We start from the raw sequence: 24073 nt of genomic DNA on the forward strand, positions 1-24073 counted from the left end.
GTGTAATAAGCCTCTATTACCTCCATGTGCTGCTTTGTCCCAATTTCATGCACAGGACCCATACCCAGAAGTTGACTCTGACCTCTCCCATCATTCCATGTGGGCAGAGACAACATTTCATACGTCACATAGCTTCCAGTGGGTGTAGCTATGCTGCAGTTGGTGGGTGGATAGCAGGGTGTAAACGATTCCCTGTTTTGCTATCTTCTCACCCACTGCAGCATAGCCATGCCCCCCTGGAGACCATGTGACTTATGACATATTGTCTCTAGCCACATGGAATGCTGGGAAAGGTCGAAGACAACAGTAAAATAAAAAGACCTGCACTACAGCACTAGTAGTGTGTGTCCTGAGACAAAAAGGCGCATAGAGGTAATAAGACATATTATACTGTATTATAACTAGGCATCATGGGCTCAAAGGACGTAGAGGAAATCCTGAATTATCCCTTCAGGGTAGGGTCACACATAGCACATACACCGCATATTTCAAGCTGTGAGAAATATGCTGCACATTTTGCTATGAGCAGACACGCAGGGCTTTGTGTGTGCAGTAAGGTTTGGAGGCCGACCAAGCACGCCCACGTGACTGTGGCACACAGGCTCGCCTTCAAACCTTACTGCACACACAGGTCTTTGGTGGGGAAGCCCTGAGTATCTGCTCATAGCAAAATGTGCAGCGGATTTCCCTTAGGGTGGGTTCACACCACGTTTTTGCAATACAGTTTTTTTTCAGGTTTTTGATAAAAAAAACGGATTCCTCAAAACCTGACTAAACTGTATCAAACGGTTTGAAAAGTGATGTCCGGTTGCATCCGTTTTTTAAGAAAAAAAACGCATATGTTTTGAACTTTTCACTCCATTATGAATACAGTTTCACTTGTTTGATTGAAATTCCAAGAAAAAAAACTGTGCAAAGTCAAAAACCGTATGGTAAAAACTGGATGGAACCGTACACACATACAGTTCTGTACGGTTCCCATTGACTCCCATGTTAAAAAAAACGTATACGGGTCAATACGGTTTTTCACCTGGACCAAAAACCGTGGTAGGCCACGGTTTTCTGTCCCCAAAAAAAAGTTAAAAACCGTGTGGTGTGAAAAACGCAGACAACCGTATGCAATATGGTGCATACGGTTTTGAATGGAAAGTCTATGGCCACGGTTTTCTGTACAGTTGCATACGTTTAAAAAAAAAAAAAAAAAAGTATCCAAAAACTGTATAGAAAATCGTGGTGTGAACCCACCCTTAGCCTGAAATATGCTGCGTATGCACTGTGTGACCCACCCATAATAGAACGTCCAGAACAGGAAGTGCTGCTCAGCAGGATTGGGTTCCTTCAGAAGGTGTAGCAGGGCCTCAGGGGAGGGGAGTGCACATTTATCATTGTTTTTACTCCAGCCTGGCAATATTTCATTGTAAAAATGCACTTCCTGGACAACCCCTTTAACATAGTGTGGTGGCCCAGTACAGGAGTTGTACCCCTGTACCCTTGCTGTCCTGTGTGGCGGACTCTATTGCAGGGTCACCTGAGTCCCCCTTAATCTCTATCTTAAATGGTTAACAGGTGCCTCATGTTATGTATGAGAATGCCTTTATAATGTAATGTACCTTTAAATGTTGTTACCAAGTCTTGTAACCAGGGAAGGTGTCAGTGACCAGATGACTTGTGGGTGACCTATAGGACCCCTCCAAAGTCTCCCTCATATAAACCCTGGGAGGAGCTAGCTAGTTCTGTACTGTACTGAGTGCAGTGAAGACCTGAGAGTGTCTGGTGTCCTGAGGAGACCCAAGGCCTAGTCACGCAGCCACGCTTCCATCACCAAGTGCCCCACAGGTGAACGTCAAAGCCTGGTAAGCTACACAAGGGGTGAAGTCTAGTCAGTCCTAGTCAAGTCTGTCTAAATTCAGCGTGGGTCTGCAACATTCTGTCAAGGTCCACTACAAGTCCCAGCGAGCCCACATATCTCTAAAGTCACTGGTCACCTCCTTGGGCCTAACTGAGCTGTAAAGACTATTCCATCTGTCTGCCTCAGTAAAGCTGCCGTCGTTCAGTAACTTGGCGTCTGAGTCATTATTTGCCCCATGCCTAGCCTAGGATCTAGCAGCCATACCTCGGGTGGTGCAGAGGTTAACCATGCCCTGGCATCAGGAATACAAGGGGTTAATGCAATCTGCCCCTAGACCAATCTTTGTAAATCCCCACCAGTGTCCAACCATGCTGAATTCATCATGATTCACGACTCTCAAGAAATCCAGCAGTATCTTTGGCTGCACCATCTCTTAAAGGGGTATTCCGGCTTCATAAATGTTATCCTTTGGATAGGGGATAAGATGTATGATCGCAGTAGTCCTGCTGCTGGGGACCCCCGCGATCTCGTTGCAGCCTTGGCATTCTGTGCCAGGTGCTGCCTCTGAGACGGGGACGTGACGTGACGTCATGCCCCCCCCACAGACATGAATGGAGGGGGAGTGTCCCGCCATTGGGGACCCCCGCTATCATACATCTTATCCCCTATCCTTTGGATAGGGGATAAGATGTATAAAGCCAGAATACCCCTTTAAGAGATGGGGAAGCCAAAGGTACTCCTGGATTTATTGAGAGTTGTGAATCCTTTGGATAGGGAATAAGATGTGTAAAGCCAGAATACCCCTTTAAACCTACACTAGCTTAGAGCTGACATATATTTCTGCTAAAACTTTTGTTTTCATACATCTGGTGAGTGGTAGAAGTCTCTCTACCTTTTATCAAGCTCTACCTACTTTGGCATGGGGAGTGTAACCCCTCCCCCCCAGAAAACACACAGATTTTTGATAACTTATTGTAAATTAATGAAAAATTTCCCATTTTTTAAAATCTGCTCTGCCACTGTATCTCCTCTTGCTCTATAACATGATGTTGGCAGATTTTCTAGCATTTTCATGATGATAGATTCCCTTTAAGGTTTAAATCACACACAGTTTTCTTGCGGAATGAATGCCAGCAGACATTTGCATACAACAGGCATGCAGAACATGCTGGTGCGTGGACCATTCAGAAATGTGCCGTCTCTATAGGGAGCAATGCATTTCTGAGCGGAATCCTCAGAAAGAATTGCAATGTCATGTCAGATGTTTCCCTGTCAGAAATTCCCCGATGCTACAAAATCCCATTGAAAACAATGGGACTCTGCTGCAACGGAATTTCCTGAGCTGAATTTTTCCACCAGAATCCTCATGGAAATTCCTACATGTGAACATAGCCTAAGGCTGAAAACACACAAGGAATTTTTTTTATAAAAAATTAAAATGAAAAATACCATATTGGAGTCAGTAGAACATTTTTTTTTTATTTTTTTTTAAAGATGTGATTTTTTAATGTGGTGAAAAGTGTGTATCTGCACCAAACTTATTACATGGTATGTGATAAATATGGTGCTGATCACATTTCTTTCTACTTTTTGTGCAACTTTTTTAACCTGTGTGACAAAATGTGAGACGTTCTATTCATGCTGTTTGCAGTCAGTTTTGTAAGCCAAGTCAGGGCTTGTAAGGATTTGCACCTTAGTTAGAGCAGTTGCGACAAAAGATGCAACAATGTAGTATGTTCTTTTTAAAAAACCTTCTAAAGCAAAAGTCGCAATTAAAAGTCTCTAAACAGCATCTGAGACAAAGTGTGTGACAAATTTACAAATTTACACCACAAAACCAGGGTAAAATCTATGATAAATTCCCCCCACTGTTTTTTTTTTTTTTTGACATTTTGTCCCGAAATCCTTTAAAGGAAAACGGTCACCCGTTCACCTGCACTATAACCCGATACACTGAGTTATAGTGCAGATGAACAGGAGACCGATGCGGGTTCTCGGACTGCTATTCCTACCTGCAGTCCGGATCCCCGCTCCTTCGAAGGTCCCCCTCTTCCTGCGCTAACTCGCATGCTGGAGGCGGGCCCGCCGGCTAGATTTAAAGGGTGCTCTGGTGGAAAACTTTTTAAAATCAACTGGTGCCAGAAAGTTAAACAAATTTGTAAATTACTTCTATTAAAAAATCTTAACCCCTCCAGTACTTATCATCTACTGTATACTACAGAGGAAGTTATTTTCTTTTTGGATTTCTTTTCTGCCAGGACCACAGTGCTCTCTGCTGACACCTCTGTCCATGTCAGGAACTGTCCAGAGCATGAGAAAATTCCCATACCAAACATATGCTGCTCTGGACAGTTCCTAAAATGGACAGAGGTATCAGCAGAGAGCACTGTGGTCGTGACCGAAAAGAAATCCCAAAAGAAAAGAATTTCCTCTGTAGTATACAGCCGCTAAGAAGTACTGGAAGGATTAAGAATTTTTTATAGAAGTAATATACAAATCTGTTTAACTTTCTGGCACCAGTTGATTTAAAAAAAAACTTTAACCCCACCTCAAGCGCAAGTCATAGCTGGAAGAGGAGGACCTTTGGGCGAGCGGTAGGTAGGTAGGTGACCGTTTTCCTTTAACCACTTAGGGACCATGGGCGTACAGGTATGCCTTCGCTCCCTGGTACTTAAGGACCAAGGGCGTACCTGTATGCCCGTGGGAATTTCGGTCCCCGCCACGCGCCGGGCGGGGACCGGACTGGGGTGACTGCTGATATCTATCAGCAGGCACCCCGTGCAAATGCCCAGGGGGGGGGATCATTGGACCCCCATGTCGCCGATTGCCGTAAATAGTTCAATTCATACCAGCGATTTGCGCCGATTCCAGGTCTCTGGTGACCGGTAAAATAAGGGGGATCGGGGTTGTCTAAGACACCCACGATCCCCCTGAAGGGATAGGAGTGAGGTGGCAGGGGTATTGGACGTCCAGAAGCGACAACCGATAGCAGATCGGGGGCGGGGGGGGGGGGGGGTTAACTTTCTGTTTCCCCGTTCTGACCATCCACAATAGGCCCAGCAGAACGGGGAAACCGAGGAGAAAAGGCGCCGAAACCACACACACCCATCGGCGGTGGCAGCGGGTGGCGATCAGCGGCGGTGATCGGTGGCAGAAGAGGACGGCGATGCGGCTCCCTGGATCCTACGGAAGCCGTTGAGTTGCCTAGCAACATCTGGAGGCTTACAGTTTGAGACCACTATACAGTCGTCTCTAAACTGTAGCCCTCCAGATGTTGCAAACTAAAACTCCCAGCATGCCCAGACAGCTGTTTGATGTGTGGGCATGCTGGGATTTGTAGTTTAGCAACAGCTGGAGGGCTACAGTTTGGAGATAACTGTGCAGTAGTCTCTAAACAGTAACCCTCTAAATCTTGAAAAACTACAACTCCTAGCATGCCCACACAGCAGTTTGCTGTCTGGGCATGCTGGGATTTGTAGTTTTGCAACATCTGGAGGGCCACAGTTTGGAGATCACTGTGCAGTGGTCTCTAAACTGTAGCCCTCCAGATGTTGCAAAACTGCAAATTCCAGCATGCCCTAACAGCTGTCTCTGCATGCTGGGAGTTGTAGTTGCGTACCTCCAGCTGTTGCATAACTACATCTCCCAGCATGCCCTTCGGCGTTCAGTATATGCTGGGAGTTGTAGTTTTGAAACAGCTGGAGGCACACTGGTTGGAAAATACTGAGTTAGGTAACAGAACCTAACTGAAGATTTTCCAACCAGTGTGCCTCCAGCTGTTGCAAAAGTACAACTCCCAGCATGCACGGTCTGTCAGTACATGCTGGGAGTTGTAATTTTGAAACAGCTGGAGGTTTGCCCCCTCTTGTGAATGTACAGGGTACATTCACACAGGCGGGTTTACAGTGAGTTTCTTGCTTCAAGTTTGAGCTGCGGCAAATTTTTCGCCGCAGCGCAAACTCCTAGCGGGAAACTCACTGTAAAGCTCCGCCAGTGCAAATGTACCCTAAAAACTCTACACTACACATAACTAACACGTAATAAATGGTAAAACACAACATATACACCCCCTTACACTGCCCCCCCCCCAATAAAAATTTAAAACGTATTGTACGGCAGTGTTTCCAAAACGGAGCCTCCAGCTGTTGCAAAACAACAACTTCCAGCATTTCCGGACTGCCACTGACTGTTGTTGCATGCTGGGAGTTTAGCAACAGCTGGAGGCACCTTGTTTGGGAATCACTGGCGTAGAATACCCCTATGTCCACCCCTATGCAATCCCTAATTTAGTCCTCAAATGCGCATGGCGCTCTCTCACTTCGGAGCCCTGTCGTATTTCAAGAAAACAGTTTAGGGCCACATATGGGGTATGTCCGTACTCGGGAGAAATTGCACTACAAATTTTGGGAGCTTTTTCTCCTTTTACCACTTATGAAAAGGAAAAGTTGGGGGCTACACCAGCCTGTTAGTGTAAAAAAATGTAAAAATTTACACTAACATGCTGGTGTTGCCCCATACTTTTTATTTTCACAAGCGGTAAAAGGAAAAAAAGACCCCCAAAATTTGTAACGCAATTACACGGAAATACCCCATATGTGGGTGTAAAATGCTCTGTGGGCGCACAACAAGGCTCAGGAGTGAGAGCGCACCATGTACATTTGAGGCCTAAATTTGTGATTTGAACAGAGGTGGCTGATTTTACAGCTGTTCTGACATAAATCCAAAAAAATAAATACCCAGATGTGACCCCATTTTGGAAACTACACACCTCACGGAACGTAGCAAGGGGTATAGTGAGCCTTAACACCCCACAGGTGTTTGAAGAATTTTCATTAAAGTTGGATGGGAAAAAAATTTTTTCACTAAAATGCTGGTGTTACCCTAGATTTTTCATTTTCACAAGGGAAAATTAAAAAAATTTGTAACACCATTTCTTCTGAGTAAGAATATACCCCATATGTGGATGTAAAGTGCTCTGAAGGGAAACTACAATGCTCAGAAGAGAAGGAGTGCCATTGGGATTTTGGAGAGAAAATTTGTACGGAATTGAAGGCCACGTGTGTTACAAAGCCCCCCAAGGTGCCAGAACAATGGACCCCCCCAAATGTGACCCCATTTTGGAAACTACACCCCTCATGTAATGTAATAAGGGGGCAGTGAGAATTTACACCCCACAGGTGTCTGACAGATTTTTGGAACAGTGGTCCTTGAAAATGAAAATTTTTATTTTTCATTTGCACAGCCCACTGTTCCAAAGATCTGTCAAATGCCAGCGGGGTGTAAACACTCACTGCACCCTTTATTAAATTCTTTGAGGGGTGTAGTTTCCAAAATGGGATCACAGGTGGGGGGGACCACTGTTCTCGCACCATGGGGGGGCTTTGTAAACGCACATAGCCTCTGACTTCACATGGCCCCCACATCCAACTTTAACAAAATGTTGTCAAACACCTGTGAGGTGTTAAGGCTCCCTGTACCCCTTGTTGCATTCCTTGAGGGGTGTAGTTTCCAAAATATTATGCGACATGCCCCCCAAAACCATTTCAGCAAAATTTGCTTTCCAAAAGCCAAATGTGACTCCTTCTCTTCTGAGCATTGTAGTTCGCCCGCAGAGCATTTTACGTCCACACATACTCAGAAGAGATGGGGTTACACATTTTGGGGGGCATTTTCTCCCATTACCCTTAGTAAAAATGGTAAATTTGGGAAATAAAACTGCACTTTAGTGACATTTTTTTTTCCCATTTACACATCCAACTTTAACAAAAAGTCGTCAAACACCTGTGGGGTGTCAAGGCTCACTGGACCCCTTGTTACGTGCCTTGAGGTGTGTAGTTTCCAAAATGGCATGCAATGTGGGGGATTTTCTTCTGTTGTGGCACCATAGGGGCTTTCTAAATGTGACATGCCCCCCAAAAACCATTTCAGAAAAACTCACTCTCCAAAATCCCATTGTCACTCCTTCCCTTCTGAGCCCTCTACTGCGCCCGCCGAACACTTGACATACACAAATTCTGAATTTTCCCCTTTATTTTGCCGTTATTCCTGTGAAACACCTAAAGGGTTAACACACTTACTGAATGTCATTTTGAATACTTTGAGGGGTGCAGTTTTTATAATGGGGTCATGTATGGGGTATTTCTAATAAGGCCCTTCAAATCCACTTCAAACCTGAACATTTATGCTGGAACATTTTTGCTCAGAATGCTGGCTTCAGGCAGCTGTGTTTGTGACTCCATGCCCGCCTCATTCATGTCTATGGGAGGCGTAGCAAAACATCACAAATGTGGGCGCCCAAAGCAGGCGTTCTGAACATAAATGTTCAGAACACCAGGGTGCCGACTTGACTAGGACCCCCCATGATCAGACATTACTCCTTTAAAGGGATACTCCGGTGGCAAACTTTTTTTTTTTATAAAACAACTGGCGCCAGAATTTGATTTGTAAATTACTTCTATTAAAAACTCTTAATCCTTCGAGTTCTTATTAGCTGCTGAATGCTACAGAGGAAATTATTTTCTTTTTGGAACACAGAGCTCTCTGTCCATTTTAAGAACTGTTCAGAGTAGGAGAAAATCCCCTTAGGAAACATATGCTGTTCTGGACAGTTCCTAAAATTGACAGAGATATCAGCAGAGAGCAGTGTGCTCATGATGTCAACAGAGCGCACTGTGTTCCAAAAAGAAAATAGTTTCCTCTGTAGTACTCAGCAGCTAATAAGTACTGGAAGGATTAAGATTTTTTAATAGAAGTATTTTACAAATCTGTTTAAAGGAGAACTCCAGAATATAAAAATTGTCCCCCATACTGCCGGCAATAAAAAAAAATAAAGATGTACATACTCTCTTCCGCTCCCCCGGGGCCTCCGGTAACCGGCTCCGGTCTCCGCCGCGATCCTCTTCCTGGTTGCCGTGGTCGGCGAGTCATACTGCGCTCAGCCAATCACTGGCCGCAGTGAAGTCCCTGCTCGGCCGGCGATAGGCTGAGCGGCAGTGTGACGTTTTTGGCCCCGGCAGCAGGTGCCGGTGTAGTGAAGAATTTTGTGTCCTGAAGCATTCTCACACTGCCGCTCAGCCTATCACCGGCCGAGTCGGGACTTCACTGCTCCCGGTGATTGGCTGAGCACAGTATGACTTGCCGACCACCAGCAACCAGGAAGAGGAAGGTATGTACATCTTTATTTTTTTACTGCCGGCAGTATGGGGGACAATTTTTATATTCTGGAGTTCTACTTTAACTTTCTGGTACCAGTTGATTTAAAAAAAAAAAAAAAGGTTTCCACCAGACTACCCCTTTAAGCCACATGATGAAAGAATTACATGACTTGGAATAAAAAAAAGCAAGGTATATTAAATGCCCCCCCCCCAAAGAAAAAATAACAACCTATACTAATAAACACTATTTTTATGGGGGGGAAAACTGCATCTTGAAATGAAAATAGAGGGGGTATACTTTTTTGTTGTTTCTGGCCCACCAAAAAATACAACCTAAACAAACGTTGTGTTCATAGCCTATAGGCTAAAACCACTTCCCAGCATTTTCTGCTAGGGACTGAAAACATATTTGGAGAGTTGTTAGGCCCCTTTCACACTACAAAATTACTCCGTTTTAAAGATCCGTACGAAGTTTCGTCTGAAAATCAGCTGTAAAACAGCAGTTACAAAATCCCATTATAGTCTATGGGATTTTTCTAATAGCCGTTTTAACCCGTTATAGCCCGTTATTAATAATGGCCGTTATTTTGTGACAGGCGATAGTAACGGGAGAAATACTAATACTAATCTGATTTTCAGACAGAACTTCGTACGGATCTTTAAAACGGAGTCATTTTGTAGTGTGAAACAAGCCTTAGGGCAGTGTTTCCCAACCAGTCTGCCTGCAGCTGTTGCAAAACTACAACATCCAGCATGCTGGGAGTTGTAGTTTTGCAACAGCTGGAGGCACCCTGGCTGGGAAACATTGTGTTAGAGTATAAAAACCAACAACAAAAAAAACCTCTTAATGCTGGTTGGTAAACTTATCAAATTGACATTTTTTTTTCAGCCAAGTGTCAAGGAGGCATAATCATGCAGTTTAAGTGTCATAGCTCTGTACACCTCCTAGCTTTCCCTTATTGTTTAGCCCCTCTCGCTCTTGAGCAGCTAAGCTCCGCCTCCTTGACACTTGGCTGGGAAAGATTTTATAAGTTTAACAACCACCATCAGCTCCAGGAAAGGTATAGTTTGCTTTTATATCCTAACAGTTATCCAATGCAACAAATACAGTCCCTTAGTTGTATTCCATCTAGCCAAGTGTTTCCCAACCAGAGTACCTCCAGCTGTTGCAAAACTACAACTCCCAGCATGCCCGGACAGCCTTTGGCTGTCCGGGCATGCTGGGAGTTGTAGTTTTGCAACAGCAGGAGGCACCCTGGTTGGGAAACACTGGTCTAGGCATATGTGGAATGGAATCTGTGGTGGAGATCACTCTGATGTATCAATTTGCTACAATGTATCAGTGTGGAGACTCCTAGAGACTTATGCAGGCTGATGTGGATGGATACACAGCGGTATAGAGAGGCAGATGAGACCCTGTAGGATTGTGGGTTATGATATCAGACATTTCCACTCAACTTTCCCAGTAACAGATAAGCACTTGAGCAGAGGACATGCCAGGGAGTCCTATTCAGGCTTGGACCATGCCTGGGAACAGTGTCCCCTCCTGACAGGTCGCCCAGGAAGGGGTTAAGCCCTGCTCACAGGTGTCGGGCTCGGCTGTACAGTACTTTCCAGGCTGCCTGCAATCCCCAGAAGCCGAGCACGGTGCAGGGATCCGTCCGAGAGCAGGGCAGCACATCCCGGGGATCCTGTGTCCTGGATCCACCCCTGGCTGCTGAGATCACTGGAGACATTCAGAGCAGCGGATCAAGTGCACTGTCCTGAAATCGATTGCCGAGCGCCTGGAGCTGCCAGCCTGTATTTATTGGCCGTGTGTCTGGGGAGGCTGGCTGCTGCTGCTGCTGATGCCTGCTTGATCCGTTTCTCTGGGTTTGACCAGCTGTCCCGGGCTAACCCCTGCCTGGCTCTGCGCTGATCATGGAGGAAGTAGGCGCTGGATTACCCACAGCCACCACAGCACTGCTGCCCTAGTGCCCAGAGCAGCCGCAGAGCACCAGGAGGCGGCGGGCAGACAGTACCCAGGGATGGCAGTGTGGCCCCGCATGCCCTGCTAAGGTAATGGCAGCCGTGTGCTGCAGGTGACGGCGGAGGAGGAGGAGGGGGGCACAAACTTGTTTATTGTCTACACCGGGTCCTGCGCTGCCGACTTGTTGATAGCATGAGGAGGGGAGGGAGCTGTCACCCTGCCTGTCATGTCCGCTGTCACCCTGCCTGATCTCATGCCTGTCATGTCTTCCTGATCTCCAGTGCCTGTCACCCTGCTGCTCCTACTAGTTCTAAGGCTTGTCTCGACTTTTTACCCTACTTGTCAACAATGTCTGATATGCATGCATGTTGTGTGCCCCCTGTGCCTGTGGTGTCTGCCTGTTGTGTGCCCCCCTGTGCCTGTGTTGTCTGCTTGCTGTGTCCCCCCTGTGCCTGAGGTGTCTGCTTGCTGTGTCCCCCCTGTGCCTGTGGTGTCTGCCTGCTGTGTCCCCCCTGTGCCTTTGGTGTCTGCCTGTTGTGTCCCCCCTGTGCCTGTGGTGTCTGCCTGTTGTGTCCCCCCTGTGCATGTGGTGTCTGCCTGCTGTGTGCCCCCTGTGTGTGCCCCCCCCTGTGCCTGTGGTGTCTGCCTGCTGTGTCCCCCCGTGCCTTTGGTATCTGCCTGTTGTGTGCCCCCCTGTGCCTGTGGTGTCTGCCTGTTGTGTGCCCCCCTGTGCCTGTGGTGTCTGCCTGTTGTGTGCCCCCATGTGCCTGTGTTGTCTGCCTGCTGTGTGCCCCCTGTGCCTGTGGTGTCTGCCTGCTGTGTGCGCCCTGTGCCTGTGGTGTCTGCCTGCTGTGTCCCCCCTGTGCCTGAGGTGTCTGCTTGCTGTGTCCCCCCTGTGCCTGTGGTGTCTGCCTGCTGTGTCCCCCCCGTGCCTGAGGTGTCTGCCTGCTGTGTCCCCCCCACCCCCTGTGCCTGAGGTGTCTGCCAGCTGTGTTCCCACTGTGCCTGACATGGCTGTCTGTAGTGTCCCCCCCTGTGTCTGACATGGCTGCCTGTAGTGTCCCCCCCTGTGTCTGACATGTTTGCCTGTAGTGTCCCCCCTTGTGTCTGACATGTCTGCCTGTAGTGTCCCCCCTTGTGTCTGACATGTCTGCCTGTAGTGCCCCCCTGTATCTGACATGTCTGCCTGTAGTGCCCCCCTGTATCTGACATGTCTGCCTGTAGTGCCCCCCCTGTATCTGACATGTCTGCCTGTAGTGCCCCCCCTGTATCTGACATGGCTGCCTGTAGTGCCCCGCCTGTGTCTGACATGTCTGCCTGTAGTGCCCCCCCTGTGTCTGACATGTCTGCCTGTAGTGTCCCCCCCCCCTGTGTCTGATATGTCTGCCTGTTGTGTTCTCTTTGTGCCTGACATGCCTGTCTGTTGTGTGTCCCTCCCCCTGTGCCTGACATGCCTGTCTGTTGTGTGTCCCTCCCCCTGTGCCTGACATGCCTGTCTGTTGTGTGTCCCTCCCCCTGTGCCTGATAAATCTGCCTGTTGTGTCCACCTGTGTCAGGCATATCTGCCTTTTGTGCCCCCCTGTGCCTGACTTGTCTGCCTGTTTTTTTACCCACTAGCTGTTCTTTCCCCCTTGTCTAATCAGACTGTTTATCCCCAAACTGATCTGTAACCCCTGCCTGATATGTTTGTCACCCACTGATTGTTCTGTTCTTTCTGTGCCCCCTGATTGGTCTGTCCTTTCTGTGCCCCCTGATTGGTCTGTCTGTCTTTTCTGTGCCCCCTGATTGGTCTGTCCACTTGTTCTTTCCCCCTGTTGCTGACCCCAACCCTCTACACCTGTATTGTATAGCGATTGTCATTTCAAGTGTCATAACACTTCAGTAGAACACAACGATTCCAGAGGTTTTGAATGGGGGTCCCATTGTTTGATATGTTGGGGTACTTGGCCCTTTACTCAGTCTGTGTGTCTAGATCACTTTGTTACTCACTTTTTTCCACTTTGTGTAAATGTATGAGGAAGCATAGTGTATATATATATTATTGTGATGTATGGAATGTATATGGCCGCTCAGGACATGTGTAGGTGTGCACCAGTGTCTACTACCAATATGAGTAACGCTGCAGGACGGCACCACAGAGTCCTTCTGCACCTAGGAATAATGTAGCAATGTGGTCGGGTTGTGGGATGATAGGTGGAAATAGACTGTGACAGGGGTTTCGGTATAACTAGATGTACACGGGTGTTGCCTGATATTTTGACCAGGTTGATACTTTGGAACACAGGTGTTTGACAGTGGAATATAGTGTGACAGGTGACCGGTGTGGGTAGAAATCCTAGGCCAGGGCTGCACCTGAACTTCAGCCAATACTATACTGGCGACTTAAACAATAGGAATGTTGCACTTTTCTGATAGTAGTGAATGTCATGTGACTGGTGGTGAGGTCCCCATTTACTGCAGGGCTAGTGCTCTTACATGGTAAAGTTGTGATCATCTGCAAATTCGTTGTGCACCTGCGTGTGACAATGGGGACAGTGACACAATCTTTATAATTGTGCGGGACACTGGAAGTCATTCCTGCTGGAGGTGAGTGATGGAGTATGTGTGATGACCCTGGTGCCAGTGATGTGATGCTATGACACCTCCTGTGATATGATGGGGCAGTGCCATGTGGGATACATGATGACTGTAATGGTTTGGAGTGTTTATTTTTATATGGGATCCATTGCTGACTAGAGCCATATGGTTGTATGGTGAAAAGCTGTGGAATACAACTAGAATGCTATTAACTATTATGTAGTTTTGCAACAGCTGGGGACACCCTGCTTGGGAAACACTGGTCTATGTAGAGGACACAAGCTTCTTCAGGGTCCTGTACAGTACACGCAATGTCCTAAAAAAGTAACATGGAGTCGCCCTCACCTGGTGTCCAAAGGAGCAGGTAACCCTGGTACAGGTAAAGAGTACAGAACATGTAATACCTGCATGTACTGTAGGGGGCGCTACCAGACACCAGTCAGTGCATACGCTTCAGTAATACAGGTAAAGAGTACAGAACATTTAAAACCTGCATGTACTGTAGGGGGCGCTACCAGACACCAGTCAGTGCATATGCTTCAGTAATACAGGTAAAGAGTACCGAACATGTAATACCTCCATGTACTGTTGGGGGCGCTACCAGACATCAGTCATTTTGGAAAATATTTGACTATACAGTGATCCCTCAACTTACAATGGCCTCAACATACAATAGTTTCAACATACAATGGTCTTTTCTGGACCATTGTAAGTTGAAACCAGACTCAACATACAATGTTACAGACAGTCCAGATCTGTGAAATGTGTCAATGGCTAGAAGAACTGATCAATCAGAATGGGCAATTTACTGGTAAAACATCTGTATTACTGAAGCGTATGCACTGACTGGTGTCTGGTAGCGCCCCCTAGAATACAGGGAGGTATTACATGTTCTGTACTCTGTACCTGTACCAGGGTTACCTGCTCCTTTGGACTCCAGGTGAGGGCGACTCCATGTTACTTTTTTTTTAGGACATTGGGGGAGATTTATCAAAACCTGTCCAGAGGAAAAGTTGATGAGTTGTCCATAGCAACCAATCAGATCGCTTCTTTCATTATTGAAAAGGCCTCTGCAAAATGAAAGAAGCAATCTGATTGGTTGCTATGGGCAACTCAGCAACTTTTCCTCTGGACAGGTCTTGATAAATCGCCCCCATTGCGTGTACTATACAGGACCCTGAAGAAGCTTTTGTCCTCTACATAGACCAGTTTTTCCCAAGCAGGGTGCCCCCAGCTGTTGCAAAACTACGACTCCCAGCATGCCCGGACAGCCTTTGGCTGTCCGGGCATGCTGGGAGTTGTAGTTTTGCAACAGCTAGAGGCTCCCTGCTTGGGAAACACTGATATAGACAGTGATTTACAGCTCCCAGCAGATCTTTATTACTTTTATATGTAAGGATTTGCTTTATCTATATTAGTTATCTATTTATTTTTCTTCAATCCTCACTTTTTCCTATTTTTGGATGACATTTTGTTGCCTTTAGAACCAATTACCAGGTTTCCATAGAGTTCTGGTCTCAACATACAATGGTTTCAACATACAATGGTCGTCCCGGAACCAATTAATATTGTAACTTGAGGGGCCACTGTATAAGAATCGTTGTAAAGTTTTTATAAAAAACAAAAAACAAACCAGTAGAATGATGAAATCCCCTACCATTGGGTATACTGTCCTGATACAGCTATGCAGAAACTCGTACTCCTGGTATCTGGTGATCTGCACCCAGGTACCGTTCAAGCCTCTGGAAAAGGTGAGTCTGTATTAGGGTCTGTCCATACGGCAGAATTTCCGCTTGCAGAATTCCGCCTCAAATTAAAGCCTATAGACTTCTATGGGATCCCGCACTCCCATTCACACTTCTGAATTTCCGCTTGCAGAATTGCGCTAGTGGAATTCCGCAAGTGGAAATTCAGAAGTGTGAATGGGAGTGCGGGATCGCATAGAAGTCTATGGGCTTTAATTTAAGGCGGAATTCCGCAAGCGGAAATTCTGCTGTGTGAATAGACCCTTAGGCTAGGTTCACACTGCGGAATCTCCAGACAGAAAAATTCCGCCTGTAGATTCCGAGTGCGGCCAGTGCTGACTGGATCAGTCGGTGCTAGGACTGCGCGGACAATGCAATCCCCAATAGACTGCAATGTGTTCCACAAGGATATCCGCCTGAAGAATGAGCAATTTTAAAGCGGATTTTCCATTCTCAAATTCCGCTTCAAAAATTACAAAGTGTGAACCTAGCCTTAGTGTTCACCCAGCTTTCCCAAAAATTGGTACAAAATATAGAAGGGTGTATTTAATTTTTTAACAGTTTGTTATAAGTCAGCTTAGATATTCCCTTCTTTATTGAGGCTGCTCTGTAATATTGGGAATGGTGTCAATTTTATCTCGGGGATTGATGTTGGTCACAGTGGTAGTAAGTGTCTCTGCTATGACGTGACTTGGCGTGGTGGAGTATGGGGAGTGACACTACATTTTGGTAATAAAAGATACAGCCATGGCAGCCGGGACTTGTATTCTCCCCCCAGGTTGGAAGCATGTATGACATGGGCAGCTATCTATTCCCTGACCGGACAGGGTGTCACCTGGCATTGTTACGGTTATGGATCTCCCAGTGTCATGGTGTGATGGCATTGATCTTGGTGCCTCATCCCACCCACCTTGTCCTCACTTAGAAGTCGTTCTTTCCCGATTTCCCTCCCTGTCCTTTTTTTTTTTCTCACCCCTCTACCTCCTCCCCTTTCCTCCCCTTTTCTTCTAGTTTCTTTCTCAGCTGCTTCAGAAATAACCGGTGGATCCAGTTTTGTTTCTTGTTAATCTCATTGCTGGAGCGATGACCTCCCTCTCCCTCTTGCTTTCCTGAAAGTACGTGACATTCCTAACTTTCTTCACTAGTCTACCCCAACAGCTCAGCTCAGCACCGCACCACACTCATCCTCACTGCTCCTGCACTGAGCTCTGCTCTCCACATCCCTGGACTCCTCACTACCAGCCCACCAGTCACTCTTCACCTGCTCCCAGAAACCAATGGGCCGGCACCACACATGAGGTAGTGACATCTTTAATGTGTACTCTTATCTGTCTCTCACACACACTACATTGGGTTATACGTATTTCTTCTCTCTGATGCTGTACATCTTATTTGTCAAGTATCCTTCCAATATAAGTCAGTGATTGCTTGTGTATGTATGTATTGATAAGGGAACTGATGTAGCAGAGCTGATTATGTTGTTGGTGTGGGCTCTTTCTGCGTTACATATACTAACCAAAGTCAGACCGGCTCCTGGAGTGGCTTCTATAGTCTTCCGCAGGCTGTCCACACGTTTCACCTGCAGTTTTTTGTAAAACCACAGGTAACACGTCACAATATCACAATCAGTGTATAACCAATCCAGCTACAGTGATCCCTCAACATACAATAGTTTCAACATGCAATGGTCTTTTGTGGACCATTGTAAGTTGAAACCAGACTCAACGTACAATGTTACAGATCTGTGAAATGTGTCAATGGCTGGAAGAACTGATCAATCAGAATGGGCAATTTACTGGTAAAACCCCTATATTACTGAAGCGTATGCACTGACTGATGTCTGGTAGCGCCCCCTACAGTACATGGAGGTATTACATGTTCTGTATACTTTACCTGTATTACTGAAGCGTATGCACTAACTGGTGTCTGGTAGCGCCCTGTACAGTACAGGGAGGTATTACATGTTCTGTACTCTTTACCTGTATTACTGAAGCATATGCACTGACTGATGTCTGGTAGCGCCCCCTACAGTACATGGAGGTATTATATGTTCTGTATACTTTACCTGTATTACTGAAGCATATGCACTGACTGGTGTCTGGTAGCGCCCCCTACAGTACAGGGAGGTATTGCATGTTCTGTACTCTTTACCTGTACCATGGTTAGCTGCTCCTTTGGGCATCAGGTGAGGGCGGCTCCATGTTACTTTTTTTAGGACATTGCGTGTACTGTACAGGACCGTGAAGAAGCTTCTGTCCTTAACATAGACCAGTGTTTCCCAAGCAGGGTGTCCCCAGCTGTTGCAAAACTACAACTCCCAGCATGCCCGGACAGCCTTTGGCTGTCCGGGCATGCTGGGAGTTGTAGTTTTGCAACAGCTAGAGGCTCCCTGCTTGGGAAACACTGACATAGACAGTGATTACAGCTCCCAGCAGATCTTTCTTACTTTTATATGTAAGGATTTGCTTTATCTATATTAGTTATCTATTTATTTTTCTTCAATCCTCACTTTTTCCTATTTTTTTGGATGACATTTTGGTGCCTTTAGAACCAATTACCAGGTTTCCATAGAGTTCTGGTCCCAACATACAATGGTTTCAACCTACAATGGTCGTCCTAGAGCCAATTAATATTGTAACTTGAGGGACCACTGTACATCTTTGAAGCTTGGCTCTGCTACATCTATATGTTACCCATCCGTTTGGGTGTAGGACATGTATATGTGGTAGAAAACGACTTCGGTCATTTAAAGTGAGGCATAACCCTGTGTCAGATCTATGAATTCCTTTTTGAGATCATTTTTCATTTTCTTTTTGTGCTGATATTTTTGAACAAGACATTAGGCCGCGTCAGCCATTGTGTGATATTTACTTGAGGATTTTTGGGATACTATAAATGACGCAGCGTCCGACTTGAATGGCTGCAAATTGAGCCTTAATTCTTTGACATGTGTCCCATAGACAAAATGTATTTTTTCTGGGCCATCAGAAACTCCACGCATGACTCTCAAAAAAATGTTTAGAGGACAGATTTAACTGTTCGTTCCCCATTGACTGCTACGCTACTGCATATGTTGGTGCTATAAAACGACATCTCTGTTACTGCACCTATGTCTTTACTGTCTAGTTATTTCTACACTACGTTGGAGACCTCTTATCTGTTCATCATGGACAGTCAGTCAGCTTGGTCTGTAAGCCATGCCCCTTCTCCCTCTTATCTCATTTGCCCCAATTCGGAGTCAGTTCCTGATTTTTATCACAGCCGGTACTTCTATATGACAGACTGGTCCTAAGCAACCAAAGGTCTTAACCTGTTGAAGTTCGTCTATTAAGAAGTACTCCAGACATCTTTTTTTTTTCTTTGCCATGGTGGGTCTCTAGCATGTTGAAGCAAACGCGTTATCTTCTAGTTTAGTCTAGTTTAATCTGTCTGACTAGGGAAAAAGAGATCAGAAAGGGGAAAAGTGCTCCTATAATATAATACAGGCAGCAGTTAGACTTATAGACTTTTTTTAAATTTTTTTTACTTTTTTGGGAAGTGATTTGGAGACAAGACTTGACGCTGCCTACTTTCCAGTAAGTAATGCAGAAATTCCAGGAGCAGGAGCTAAATATACTTGGTGGATCAATACTGAAATGGCTGGTTGTGAATAATTTAACTGGCAGTGCTGGAACGATTTGGAAGCTAAGAGCAAACGGGGAAGAGGTGACAAGAAAATTCCTCTTCATTCCTCGTGATCTAAGGTCTGGGTTCTGACTGGGCGGTTGGCTTGTTCGTTCATTTATTCATTTATTTATTTATTTAAATCTTAATTATTATTTTTTTTTCTTTTGTTTGAATAATATTTATAGTATTTTATTATGTAAATATTTATTTTATTTTTGAAATGTTTTATGCCACCGTGGGAATGCAGGCTCTGAGTATTACAGCATTTAAAGGGGTATTCCAGGCCAAAACTTTTTTTTATATATATCAACTGGCTCCGGAAAGTTAAACAGATTTGTAAATGACTTCTATTAAAAAATCTTAATCCTTCCAATAGTTATTAGCTTCTGAAGTTGAGTTGTTGTTTTCTGTCTAACTGCTCTCTGATGACTCACGTCCCGGGAGCTGTGCAGTTCCTATGGGGATATTCTCCCATCATGCACAGCTCCCGGGACGTGACATCATCATTGAGCGGTTAGACAGAAAACTTCAGAAGCTAATATCTATTGGAAGGATTAAGATTTTTTAATAGAAGTAATTTACAAATCTGTTTAACTTTCCGGAGCCAGTTGATATATATGTATAAAAAAAGGTTTTTCCTGGAATACCCCTTTAACATGCTGCTGTAGAAGTAGATTGACAGCTCAAGTGCCCATATGGTTCTGTATGCTGGATGATCTTGCCTTGGTTCTAGCTTTTTTTTATTCTGTACTGTTGAATCGGAGTAGAGAATTGCTCAAGTAGCAATTCCTGCAGAACGTACATACTGCTGTCACATTTGCCTTCAACTGGAATTGTTATTTGGGCAATAATGCATTCTGGAAGGCTCTTCCGGTAAAAACCTACAGTTTTGCATGAAAAAAAGCACATTTTTTTACTAGATACCATTTCCATTCACCCGTCTTCAACTTGTTTTTAAAGAGTTAAAGGGGTATTCCATGCCAAAACTTTTTTTTGATATATCAACTGGCTCTGGAAAGTTAAACAGATTTGTAAATGACTTCTATTAAAAAATCTTAATCCTTCCAATAGTTATTAGCTTCTGAAGTTGAGTTGTTGTTTTCTGTCTAACTGCTCTCTGATGACTCACGTCCCGGGAGCTGTGCAGTTCCTATGGGGATATTCTCCCATCGTGCACAGCTCCCGGGACGTGACATCATCATTGAGCAGATAGACAGAAAACTTCAGAAGCTAATAACTATTGGAAGGATTAAGATTTTTTAATAGAAGTAAATTACAAATCTGTTTAACTTTCCGGAGCCAGTTGAGATATATATATATATATATATATATATATATATATATATATATATATATATATATATATAAATATATAAAAGCTTTTGCCTGGAATACCCCTTTAAGTGCCTTCTTGTAGACCTTATGTTTAATGTAATGTCCAAGAGATCAGAACCAGCCCAGGAAGCAATCACAGACTGACCACATAGCTATTCTGTACTACAGATTGTACCCAGCAGGTTTCTGATCTGCTATGTACAGTAGCCCATATATTATTTAATCCTTCGCCATTTCCATGTCCATTGCACATCTTATATACAGATTGCAGCGGAGAAGACTGGCTTATGTACCATGTACATTTGCTACAATATAAAATGTCATTTTGTGTGAGCCTCAGCAGGTAAGATCGACGTTCTGCTTAGAGATGTGCATCCAGGTCTCCAACCTGTGGACCTCCAGATGTTGCAAAACTACAACTCCCAGCATGCCCGGACAGCCAACGGCTGTCCGGGCATGCTGAGAGTTGTAGTTTTGCAACATCTGGAGGTCCGCAGGTTGAAGACCATTGCTATATGCTGTAGAAGTAATATAGACCACATAGATAAAAGTAGATTAGTATCTCCATTTTATTTTTCTTATTATTGCTTTTTTGATATTGGAGTCTATGCTGAAGAACTACTGACAGCAATTCCTGTAATCTGACAAGGACTTGGCAAGAACAACTTGCTGAAATGAAGAACTTCTATATTTTTTTTTTTTGTAAGACGTTGAAACGTTTGGTGTTTTCCTTGAAATCAATGTAAAGCTCAATGTATATTAATCGGTACACGGAATCGGAACTGCATGATGTCATTCGTCCTTTGATTTCGTAGTAACCTATGGCGCGCGGTGTGGAGTGGTAACTTTTTTTGCTGGCTTCAAAGGGGTTAAGTCACAAAAACACAGGAAGATACTAATGTGTGACAGCACTCGGCTGACAGGGAGGACGTAGGTACTGTACATGGGGGCTGCGTTCTTATAGGGCTAGCACGTTGTCGTTGTTCTCTTTATAGTGGACTTTGGGGATATACTAATGGGAATGAAAGTTAAGCGTCTGCTTAATATATCTTTGCTAGAACTAAGAAATAATTATTGAGGAATTTCCGAGTTTGATGGGATATGATTCATATTGTAAAATTGGTGTGAAATAAGGTATATGTTTGTGTGTGTGTGTAAGGAATATGTTTGTGTGTGTATAAGGTATATGTTTGTGTGTGTATAAGGTATATGTTTTAAATAAGGTATATGTTTTATGTATATGTTTGTGTGTATATATATATATGTATGTGTGTGTGTGTGTAAATATATATATATATATGTATGTATATGTGTGTGTGTGTATATGTGTGTGTGTGTGTGTGTGTGTGTGTGTGTATATATATATATATGTTTTTGTGTGTGTAAATATGTGTATGTATGTATATGTGTGTGTGTGTGTGTGTATATATATATATGTATATGTATGTATATCTGTGTGCATATAATATATGTGTGTGTATGTATATAATATATGTGTGTGTGTGTGTATAATATATATATATATATATATATATATGTGTGTGTGTGTGTGTATGTATATAATATATATATGTGTGTGTGTATATAATATATATATATATATATGTGTGTGTGTATATAATATATATATATATATATATATGTGTGTGTGTATATAATATATATATATATATATATATATATATATGTGTGTGTGTATGTATATAATATATATATATATATATATATATGTGTATGTATATAATATATATATGTGTGTGTGTGTATGTATATAATATATATATATGTGTGTGTGTGTGTATATATAATATATATATGTGTGTGTGTGTGTGTGTGTGTGTGTGTGTGTATATATATATATATATATATATATATATGTGTGTGTATGTATATGTGTATGTGTGTGTGTGTGTATATATATATATATATATATATATATATATATATATATATATATATATATATATATCTATCCCCAAACTCAATTCTGTACTTGCCTATCTGAAAAGCTAGCTATGCAATTCCTGGATGACTCCGGCAGGGTGCCCAGGACGGAGGGTCAGCTCTCTGAACCCTTGAGGCACCCACTCTGGAGTTGTACATTACTAAAAGATACAGTACGAGATCTCTGCTCGGGTCTGTATACGGTCCAACAGGGACATTTACTTTGATACATATGATGCATGTACAGTATTTTATGTAACAGTCCTTTTTTTTAAGATGTATTTTTTTATTTTGCAGCACTGCTCTTTGACTATGGAAACAGAGAGGCATGATGAATACGTAACTAGTAAGTGACAATTTTATATCCGTGTTATGCCCTGTGTCTGCCATTTGAAATGTTTATGTATAGTTAAAGGGACATGACTTATGTGTATGAGACGCCACCATAACCTCCACATTTCTCTGTGTTCTTGAAGTATTAGAATTAAAAGCAGTCTTGTCTGATTTGTCTCTTATGTAGGGGATATATAGTCTGCATACACCTGTTACTATATGTTTTTTTTTTTTTATATTCCTCTGTCCCCAGAACTTCATTTCATGGCAAACTCTTTTTACAATCCTCCGATTATTTATTACTTGTTGATGTATATAGGTCTATTATAATTCACTCCGACAGGAAAGAGTGTGGGAGCTGCAAGCTGTAAAAATTAAATAAGATTGCAATAATGACATCTAATTTAGTAGGACAAGTAAAATCCTGACATTTACAGATGGCATTTGCACACTTTTTGCTAACCGTTGCTATTTTATACTAAGGCCTTTGTTTACAGATAGGAATCTTTTCCGCAGCGGTACAGTACAAAATAATGTTTTGTTTACTGTCATGTATACAGCGTATGCCGCATGCGAACGCCGATTACCATGTACTTGGCACAGGGACATTTTTTTTTCACCTACCTGGCACTTTGCCACCAGCTCAGAGTCAGATGGGAGTTAGAAAGTTTGTTTCTTCTACACTCTCTTAGGGGATACGTCTTCACTAAACTTCCCAGATGATCCGTGGACTAGGATTCAGTAACATTTCGATATTGCCACTTGTTGCCCAACTCTAGATATTGTGACTCTTTATCCAGGTTTTATCTATGACCCTTTGCACCTGTAGTTTTTAAAGGGAGTTTGCTGAAAATTCTTTGTAGCATAATTTAGTATGAGGTCTTGAAGCTCCGCACTCACTACCATATTTCAGTAGCTAGATCAAGTTTCCAACTCCTGACTAGTTGCTATATTGCTATCTTGTGCATTGGACATTGGCACTTAGCTGCTGATATGGTCAAATGCGCAAGTGCTGCCACTGTGTCTTTTTGGTATACAGTGATCCCTCAACTTACAATGGCCTCAACATTCAATCGTTTCAACATACAATGGTCTTTTCTGGACCATTGTAAGTGTAAACCAGACTCAACATACAATGTTACAGACAGTCCAGATCTGCGAAATGTGTCAATGGCTGCAAGAACCGACCAATCAGAATGGGCAATTTACTGGTAAAACACCCTATACAGGTGAGGGCGACTCCATGTTACTTTTTTAGGACATCGCGTCTACTCTACAGGACCCCGAAGAAGTTCCTGTCCTCTACATAGACCAGTGTTTCCCAAGCAGGGTGCCCCCAGCTGTTGCAAAACTACAACTTCCAGCATGCCCGGACAGCCTTTGGCTGTCCGGGCATGCTGGGAGTTGTAGTTTTGCAACAGCTAGAGGCTCCCTGCTTGGGAAACACTGACATAGACAGTGATTTACAGCTCCAAGCAGATCTTTCTTACTTTTATATGTA

General features: G+C 43.9%; 1 protein-coding gene across 11 annotated transcripts in view; it reads left to right on the top strand.

Moving 5' to 3' along the window:
- Positions 1-342: 342 nt before the first annotated feature.
- The window catches only part of IKZF2 (IKAROS family zinc finger 2), a 103977-nt gene continuing 80246 nt past the window's right edge, over positions 343-24073 (top strand). For 4 of the 11 annotated variants that reach the window (XM_056534213.1, XM_056534217.1, XM_056534224.1 and 1 more), the window contains exons 1-2: positions 10305-11061; positions 22537-22585. In XM_056534213.1, the coding sequence (XP_056390188.1) occupies positions 22552-22585 (34 nt within the window). In that variant the 5' untranslated portion in view covers positions 10305-11061; positions 22537-22551. Of the gene's footprint in view, positions 373-10027; positions 10065-10298; positions 11062-14829; positions 14942-22536; positions 22586-24073 lie in introns of those variants that run through there. The other 7 variants (XM_056534223.1, XM_056534225.1, XM_056534222.1 and 4 more) reach the window with 6 other exon arrangements.

This window comes from Hyla sarda, chromosome 8 (assembly GCF_029499605.1).
Source record: "Hyla sarda isolate aHylSar1 chromosome 8, aHylSar1.hap1, whole genome shotgun sequence".
NCBI classification, from domain to species: domain Eukaryota; kingdom Metazoa; phylum Chordata; class Amphibia; order Anura; family Hylidae; genus Hyla; species Hyla sarda.